This window comes from Opisthocomus hoazin, chromosome 16, assembly GCF_030867145.1.
Source record: "Opisthocomus hoazin isolate bOpiHoa1 chromosome 16, bOpiHoa1.hap1, whole genome shotgun sequence".
NCBI lineage: Eukaryota > Metazoa > Chordata > Aves > Opisthocomiformes > Opisthocomidae > Opisthocomus > Opisthocomus hoazin.
The window spans coordinates 15615484-15624708 of NC_134429.1; the positions used below are offsets into that span (position 1 = coordinate 15615484).

Below are 9225 nucleotides of genomic sequence, written 5' to 3' on the forward strand. Positions count from 1 at the left end.
GAGGCGGGAAGCGGCGGCCGCCCCAGCGCGCATGCGCGCCTCGATCCCACGCGGTCGCCACGGCGACGAGGCGGCGTGGCGAGAGGCCCCGCCCCTCGCGGTGGGCGGGGCGGAGCGGGCGCGCGTGTGCAAAGGCGCGCGCGGGTGTGCAAGGGCGCGAAGGCACACGCACGTGGGGGGGGAAGAGGGGGCGTGAAGTGAGCGAGGGCCGGGGTGCACAGCTGTGCCGGTGTGCAAGGCTGGGGCGTGCAAGGGGCTGAGTGTGAGCGCACAAACGCGTGAGCGTGCGGGCACGTGGCGGTGGGAACACAAGGCGGCCGACAGCCCCCTCCTCGGTAGCACAACAGCTGTTTATTGCCCGAGGCGCGCCGTATAGCCCGCCGTGCACGCGCGTGTGCAAGCCCGCGGGAGGGGGGTAAATAAATAAGGCAGACAGCGGCGATTTAAAGCTGAGTGGGGGTCTCAGGGGGCGGCGGGGGGGTCTCGGGGGGCAGCCGGGCCTAACCCCGCTCGTGCTGGGCGCCGACGGGCGCGGCGGGGGTCCAGGCGGGCTCCCCCCAGGCGCCGACCCCGCCGCCGGGGTCCCGCTCCTCGTAGCCGGGGTTGCGGCGGCCGGGGGCCAGGCGGCAGAAGCAGCCCCCCGGCCCCCCGGAGTAGTGAGCCAGGAGGGCGGCCATGCTGGCGAACTCGGCGTTGGAGTGCTGGCGCGGGGAGAGAGGGGAGAGGTGAGCCCCCGGCGCGGGGGCTTGCCCGGGTGCCTGTGCACCCCTGAACCGAACCGACTACAGGTCCTTGCACACACGCACCCACGCGCTTGTGTGCCCACAGGTCCAGTGCGTGGGTGCACGCGACTCAAACACACTCGTCACACCAGGGATGCGCCCACGAATTGGCAGCCCTGCGCACCCGTGCACCCACGAATCAAGGGTGCCCACGCACAGACACCCCTGCGCACCCATGCACAGCTGCACCCGAGCACGGATACAGCCGCAAGGCAAAAGTCTCTGTGCACTGATGCACTTCTGAAGCAAATGCACTTAGGTGGCAGTGTACCCGTGCACCGATGCACTCGTACGCCTGGGCACCGACGCAGCCATGAAGCAGATGCACTGTGCACCCTGCGCCAAGTGCGTGTGCACACCAACGCATCCATGCACCAATGCATCCATGCACTTGTGCACTCATGCACCGATGCACCAACACGTGGAGGCACTTCTGCACTCATGCACTGCTGCACCAGTGCATCCATGCACTGCTGCGCTGACACAGCTGAACATGTAAGCACCAACACACCCACACACTGCTGCACCAACGCACCCATGCATTTAAGCACCAATGCATCCACTCACATGCGCAGTTCTGTGTCAATGCACCCATGCATTGACATGCACGTATGTACCAATGCATCCACACAGCGACACACCAATGCATCCATGCACACACACATCAATGCACCCACATACTGCTGCACCGACGCCCCCATGCATTCAAGCACCAATGCAGCCAGGCACAAATGAACTCGCACACTAATGCACTAATGCATCCATGCACCAATGCACCCATGCATTCATGGGCTGGGGCATCCATGCACTTCTGCACCAATGCACCCACACACATAGGCACCAATGCACTCACGCACCTGTGCACTTATGCACCAGCTCACCCACATATTGATACACCAATGCACCCACACACTGCTGCACCAACGCACCCATGCATGTAATCAACAAGGCACCCACACATCGATACACCGATGCACCCGTGCACTTCTGCACCAATGCATCCACCCAGCGACACACCGATACATCCACACACATAGGCACCAATGCATCAACACACCAATTCACCGATGCATCCACACACACATGCCCCTGTGCACTTATGCACCCATGCACCCACACACCACTACACCAACACACCCCTGCTTTTAAGCCCCAATGCACCCACACACTGATGCACTTGTGCACTTATGCACCAGTGCATCCACCCAGTGACACACCAATGCATCCACGCATATAGGCACCAACACGCCCATGCACTTGTGCACCAATGCACCCACACACTGCTGCATCAATGAACCTGTGCATTTTAGCACCAATGCATCAGCACACCGATTCACCAATTCATCCAGGCACACACGCACCCGTTCACTCACACACCAATGCATCCATGCACGGATACACCCATTCACTTATGCACCAATGCATCCACATACTGATACACCAATGCATCCGTGCACACGTGCACCGATGCACCAGTTCACCGCTGCACCAACGCACCCACGCATTTCAGCACCAATGCAACCACACATCAACACACCAATGCACCCACGCACCAATGCATCCACACACCGATGCACCAAATGTGCTCATAGATGCATGGGCGCACCCAAGCACCCACGCAGGGATGCCCCAAATGCATGTACCCAGCTGCAACTGCGCGAAGCAACCCACGAAGCAAGCGCAGATGTGCACGCGACGCCGGCGCGGCCCCGCGCACCGCGCTCACCTCCACGCAGAACCTGCCCTGGTGGGTGCGGAACAGGCAGTAGGGAACGACGCCGCAGGGCGCCCGCACCCACAGGCACCAGCGCTTGGCCAGCCCGGGCTCCGGGCGCAGGAGGAAGGCGCCGGGGACGTCTCGCCGCAGCAGCGCGATGCCGCCGTCCCTGGGGAGGGGATTGGGTGGTGGGTGGGCGCAGGGGATTTTTTGGGGGGGGACACAGGGACAGCAAGGAGCAGGGTGCTCCCGTGCGCTCACCTGGCAATGCCGGTGAAGGCCCACACACTCTCGGCGAGGACGCTCTCGTTCTCAGGGAGGAAGGCCAAGCTCCTTGCCCCTTTGCTCTCCCCTCCCGCCGCCGCTGCAGGAGGCCATTAATCCCCTCTTTGCCCCCAAATCCCTCACGAAATTGGGGTTCCATGTCCTCCCCCCCGTGCCTCAGTTTCCCCTCTGGCACTCACCAGCGTCGCGGGGCGGTGGGTGGAGCTGGCTCTCGCCCCCCCAGTCCCGGTAAGCCCCCGAGCGCAGGACTTTGCTGCGGATGGCTTTTTTGCGCACCAGAACCGGGGAGCAGTAGGGGTTCCCCGGGCGCCAGGCTCTGCCCTCTGCTTCCAGCCGCCGCTCCTGGGGGGTAGAGGGGCTGTGAGGGGGGGGCTGGGTTGGGAGGCACCTGGTGGGCGAAATGTTGGGCAAAACACCATGCGAAAAATGCCATGCGAAAATTGGTATAAGAAATGTGCCGTGCAAAAAAATGCCATGCAAAAAGCTGCCTATACAACAAATGCCATGCAAAAAAAATGTCCTGCAAAATGCCCAGCAAAAACTGCAGTGCCAAAAATGCCGGGCAAAAACTTGCCTTGCCAAAAATGCTGGGCAAAAACTTGCCTTGCCAAAAATGCCGGGCAAAAAATGCCTTGCCAAAAATGCTGGGCAAAAATTGTGGTGCAAAAATTGCGGCGTAAAAAATGCCGGGCAAAAAATTGCGGCGCAAAATATACCGGGCAAAACATCACGCAAAATTGCTGTGCAAAAAAAAAACACCGTGCAAAGACACCCAATCAAAATGCCCCACAAGAAAAGTCTGCGCAAGAACTGCCAGGCAAACCGCTGTGCAAACGCCGCCGTGCAGGGAGCTGCTCTGCGAGGAAACGCCGTGCAAAAACCGGCTGCATGAGAGAAACCGGGCAAGGCACCACGCAAAAATACGCTCTGCAGTAATGCACCTCCCGAAAGATCGTGTAAGAAACGGCTGGGCAAAAACTGCCAGGCAAAATCCCGTGCGAAAAACTCGCTGCGCGACGACCGCCGCACGCAAAACCGCTCTACGAAAAGCACCGTGTGGGCACCGCCACGCAAATAAACGCCGCGTGAGAAAACCAGCGGAACCACACAGAAACCTGCTGTGCAGTAACGCGGTGTGTGAAAACGCCGTGCCAAGAAAAGACCATGCAAAAACACCGTGCAAGAAAATTCCGTTCAAAATTCCGTTCAAAATTCCGTGCAAGAAAATTCTGTTCAAAATTCCGTGCAAGAAAATTCAGTGCAAGAAAATTCAGTGCAAGAAAATTCAGTGCAAGAAAATTCTGTTCAAAATTCCGTGCAAGAAAATACTGTTCAAAATTCCGTGCAAGAAAATTCCGTGCAAGAAAATACTGTTCAAAATTCCGTGCAAGAAAATTCAGTGCAAGAAAATTCCGTGCAAGAAAATTCTGTTCAAAATTCCGTGCAAGAAAATACCGTTCAAAATTCCGTGCAAGAAAATTCAGTGCAAGAAAATTCAGTGCAAAATTCCGTGCAAGAAAATTCAGTGCAAGAAAATTCAGTGCAAGAAAATTCAGTGCAAGAAAATTCAGTGCAAGAAAATTCTGTTCAAAATTCCGTGCAAGAAAATACCGTTCAAAATTCCGTGCAAGAAAATACCGTTCAAAATTCCGTGCAAGAAAATACCGTTCAAAATTCCGTGCAAAATTCCATGCAAGAAAACTCCGTTCAAAAATCCGTGCTAGAAAATTCTGTGCAAAAACGCCGTGCCGCGGAGCAGCACCCTGGCAGGGTGCACCCACCCCTGCGCCCAGGCAGCCAAGGCCGGCGGGCGCGGGCAGGCGTCGGAAGGAGACGAGGGCGTTGACGTTGCGTGACACCTCCTCGGGGTTGAGGGGTTCCCGCAGCACCCCGGACCCCCCCGGGGGCTCCCCCTCGCCCGCCTGCTCCTCGGGGTGGGCCAGCAGGTAGCAGAGCTGGAAGGAGCGGCAGAGCAGGAGGTGCAGGGTCTGGACCTGAGGGAAACGAAAGAAGCTGCGTGCAAATATTAATAATAATGGTACTTGGGGAGGGGGGAGGGGGTTCTGGCCACGCACCTCGCCCGGGGGTCCGACGAAGAGGTGGCAGAAGAGGGTGCTGGCGGGGCTGCGGGGGTTGCGGGCCACGAAGGCGAACTGGCGGTCGGCGTGTCGCCAGGTGCTGTACAGGATCCGGCGCAGAGCGTGCGCCATCAGCAGCGTCTGCGGGGACAGGACCGGAGCTGGGGGGGGGGCTGGCAGCGGGACCGAGCACCCCCGGGGTGCAGGCGATGCCGGGGTCACCCCTCTTCGCGCCAACCTGCAGACGCATGGGAGGTGGCAACGCTGTTTGCAAACACGAAGAGGGTTCCCAAGCGAAAAGCGATACTCGAAGAGGTGCAAGCCCCCCACCCCCCCAAAGCACCCCTCCTGCAGCACCCAGCACCCACGAACCCCCCCCACCCCGGCACCCCTACCTCCCCATCGGCGCCGTAGACCTTCAGTCCCTGCAAGCTGAATCTCAGCATCACCGATCTCCTCCTGGGGCAGTCCTGGCCGGGAGAGACACAGCGTTGGGGGGGGGTCTGGGCTGGAGCTGGGGGTCCCCCCCCGCTGTTGGGGGTCCCCCCGCTTCCCGGTGGGGGATGTCCGACCTTCAGTGTCCGCAGCTGCTCCTCCAGCCGCCCCGCTTGCTGCTGCAGGTCCAAGTCCTCCACCATGAAGGAGCCCACGTACTGGGAGGGGGGCAAAACCCCACCCGTGTCAGCAACAACCCCCCCACGATGCTACAATTGCCCCCTCTGGGGTAACCGGACCCCCCCAAGACAACAGTTTGGGGGGTCACAGAGATGCACCCGCACCCAAACCTCATCCGGGGGTCCCCCCCTTGCTGCGGGTAAATCACCTCCGCCGGCTTGACGATACCGCGGGCTCGCTGCTGGGGGGCTGCGGGGTCCGGCCCCCTCCCGTTGCCCGGCTTCTTCTTCATGGCAGCGGGGCTCCGGGGCGAAGGCTGGATCGGGATGGGGTTAAACGGCTCCGGTGCCACATCCGAATTATCCGGAGCCACCCAGGGTGGCAGGGAGCCCGGAGCTGGCCCCTGGTCACGGTCCCTGCGAGGAGGAAGGGGACAGACACAACCTGCCCCCCCCCGCCCCCCGAGCCCCGGGGAGATGCTGCGGTCCCCGCACGGTGGTCCCCAAGTCCTGACCCCAGTGCAGATGTCCTCAAGTGCCCACCTTGAAACAAGGGTCCCTCCAAAGCCACCCCAATAAAAGGGTCCCCAAGTCCTGACGCCAAACCCGACACAAGGGTCCCCAGGGTCCCACCCCGAGCATCACGCAAGCGTCCCCATGTCCCAACCCCCGTGCAAGGGTCCCCACATCCCGACTCCAGCACAAGGGTTCCCCTGGGACCCCACGTGCCATGCGAGGGTCCCCACAGCCTGCCCCCGACCCCACTGCAAAGGTCCTCACGTCCTGACCCCCCACTCAAGGGTCCCCACTTCTCGCGGGGGTCCCCACACGAAACCCAAGTGTCCCCACGTCCTGACCCCCACCAAGATGCAGGTGGTCCCCACACCCCGAGCGTACAGTTTGGACCCCGAGCAAGGCGCATGCAGTCTCCCACCCTTAACCCCAGCAAGATTTTGGGGTCCTCCCCCATCCTGCCCCCCCCCCCCCCCCAGTGCTCCGTCCCACTCCCCCCACAGCCGTCCTTCAGGAGTGATCCCCAAAACATCAGCGATGGAGGGTAGCAGGTTTGGGGGTGTTTTTTGGGCCGGAGCACCCACCGAGGGATGTGCCTGGCCCCTCTTCAGCCACCCAAAGGGGTTTTGCCCTCCGCAGCCCTTGGCCGGGCTGAGACCGACGCAACTCGTGTCACCGAGGCCACGCTGCAGCCGCCTGGGTGCAAACACAGGGGGAAGGGGGGGTCTGGCTGCCCCATCCGTGTCCTAACGGAGTGGGGGGTCCCTGTGGTGCCCCCATCCCCTTCACAAGCTCAGGGTTGCCCCTCTCCTTTCTAGCACAATCTGGGGGGTCTCTCCCCCCCGCCCCCCCCAGCCAATCCGCGGGCAGGCAGCCCCCAAGCCCCACCCCCTTTTTCCCACGCTTCATTTCTCAATGGAGCCCCCCCAGCCCACCCTGGAGGTCCCCAAAGCAGGGACACTGACCCCAAAATTGAAGGGGGGCTGTGCAACACCCAGGCCCCAAGCATCCCCCAGGACCCCCCCCATCCCGCTGGGTCCCCCCTCCCCAGCTCACGGGCAGCTGGCTCAGATGGCTCCGCAGAAACGCAGGCGATGAATTCCCCGGTTGCGGCTGTCGGCCTTGGTGAGTCGTCGTCCTTCTCCGGTGCGGCTGCTCCGGCAGCTCCCGCCGCGGCACAGGGATGCTCGACCCGTGGGCGTCAGGCCCTCGCCGCCAGCCAGGCCCCAGCGAGCCCAAGCCCACGCCGGGCACGGGGCAGGCAGCGAGCTCTCGTTTCCTGCCTCCGATCTGCCCGCGATGAATCACTGCAATTTACCTCCCCGGTTTTCTCCGTTTCTTGGAAGCGACGGCGAGCAGCAATGCACAGGCTTTTTGGAAAATGCGGCTGCAACTGATTTCCCCCCCCCCCTCCTCTGGTGTGCTCAGTGGGAAGTGATTTCTAACCCTGACATGCACGCCTGCGGTCGCTCGCCACCCTCTGCCCCAATGCTCAGACCCTTTTCACTCCAATTTCTGAATTCCCCAGGGAGTTTTGCCCGCTGCTATCTGGAAAAAAAAAAAAAAATAAAGAGGGATGGCCCCGACCTCACTGCAAAGCAGCCGTGCAAATGCAGAGCCTCGGGTGCCCAAAATCCTCCGTCCGCCCAAATCCACGGGGCCGAAGCAAAAGCTACCCCCGGCCCCAGCGGTGTGCTTGGCTCCTAGAAAGGGAAAGCAGCGGTCTGGGGAGGAGATGGGGTCTAACCCCTTGGGGTGCATCCGAAAATCTCCGTCTCACGTCCTGGTGCTCCCGAGGGTGTGAGGAAAAGGGCGTAATCGGCAGCGTTCAAACCTTGGGCCACCGCCAGCTGCTTTTGAGATGCCCTGGCAGAGCCCATCGGAAGAGTCAATAACGTAAAAACGGCGGAAAAGAAGAAAAAAACAGGACAGATGGGACCGAAGAAATAACATAACAGAGCCCAGTCTGGCCAGGAAGCCGAGATGGGAGAAGAGCGAGCGGCAGGGCAGCTGCCGGAGATGCCGACGCAAGCTGGAGATGTTCCCGTTCAACCCCAGTTGCTGCTCCTGGTAGGTGAGGATCGATCCTTCAGATACAACACAACCCGACCCATGGCTTTTTTTTATGGCTTGGTGTGCAGAAATCGCCTAATTAGCAATTAAAGCCACAAGTTTGGTGACGAGTAAGGGAGCCAATGGCTGCTTTTAGCACAGCGCTCTAACTCGAGGCACCCCACAGCAAAATTAAGCTGTGGTCACGCGCAAAAAAACCCCGGTGGTACCCAGAGCGGTGTTTTAACAAATATCTGGGGGGGTTGTTGGCGTGGGAACATTACTGGGAAGAGGGAGGTCGCAAACTGCACCGCAGCTGGGCCAGGACTCCTCGTCCCCATAAATATCCTATCGAGGAGAGAAGCTGGTTCTCAATTTTGGCTCACGGTAGCGCCCGCCTGGAGGAAAACACTGACAAAACCCCCCGTTTTGGTACAAGTAGCCCTAGGAAAGGAACATTAGTTAATGGCTCTAATTGCTTTACATCACGGTGAGGGGTTACTCTTTGATCGGTGCTTTCACTCTCTCCCAGCTCCATATCAGCTGTCATTTCTGTTAACCTGCTGTTTGCACCCTTGTTACAGGGCTGGGAGCAATTTCGGGCACTGCTATAAGAATTTTTTAAACTCCCGGTTGTTAAGAGGTAGCACACTGGGAAGGCAACTGAAAAGAATACATTCAACACAGCTATTTTCTCCTTTTTGCATCTTATTTCTAGAGGTTCTTCCACTCCTCTCAGCGCTGTGCGTGCAAAGCTCTTTCCAGACGCACGTTAAGCGACAAGGCTGTCAGGTCACACTCGAATCGCCGGCATTGCCCGTCCAGGGGAGAGCCGGGGCCGTGTTCTGAACGCAGGCGCTGCTCTGCTGAGCAGGGCAGAGCGGGGAAGATTTCAGCTGGTCTTTTTTGTCCCCACTGGCCGCTGATTGGGGGCAGAGGGAGGAGAGGAGCAGCAAGAGGTTCAAACAGAGCTTTCTTCTTGCTCACCTTTGTCTCCAGTGAAAACGAGGAAGAAAAAGGTCACAAGTTGGTCCAGCTACAGAGCTTGGCAGTGGCGCAGGCTAAAATAGCTCCGCTCTTTCACGCTGGCACTTTACTTCTAACAAAGACTTGCGTCTGCAGCAATCCACGGTGACTGCAACTCCCTCCTCTCTACATTTCCAGGAGGAGAAAGCTGTGGCGAG

General features: G+C 59.7%; 1 protein-coding gene across 4 annotated transcripts; it reads right to left on the reverse strand.

Moving 5' to 3' along the window:
* Nucleotides 1-331: 331 nt before the first annotated feature.
* On the reverse strand, nt 332-9201 carry SH2D5 (SH2 domain containing 5). 4 transcript variants are annotated; one of them, XM_075437682.1, is made up of 11 exons: nt 7046-9200; nt 6574-6685; nt 5686-5893; nt 5435-5515; nt 5258-5332; nt 4860-5003; nt 4566-4778; nt 2964-3126; nt 2761-2863; nt 2509-2668; nt 332-701 (listed from the first exon to the last, which is right to left on the reverse strand). In XM_075437682.1, the coding sequence occupies exons 3-11, from the start codon at nt 5767-5769 to the stop codon at nt 501-503; spliced, it is 1224 nt and encodes a 407-aa protein (XP_075293797.1). In that variant the 5' UTR covers nt 5770-5893; nt 6574-6685; nt 7046-9200; the 3' UTR covers nt 332-500. The 4 variants fall into 4 exon arrangements, with proteins under 4 accessions (XP_075293797.1, XP_075293796.1, XP_075293795.1 ...); XM_075437681.1 differs by lacking the exons at nt 332-701; nt 2509-2668; nt 2761-2863; nt 2964-3126 and having other exon boundaries at nt 3134-4778; nt 5686-5793; nt 7046-9201; XM_075437680.1 differs by lacking the exons at nt 332-701; nt 2509-2668; nt 2761-2863; nt 2964-3126 and having other exon boundaries at nt 3134-4778; nt 7046-9201.
* Between the last annotated feature and the right edge of the window lie 24 nt (nt 9202-9225).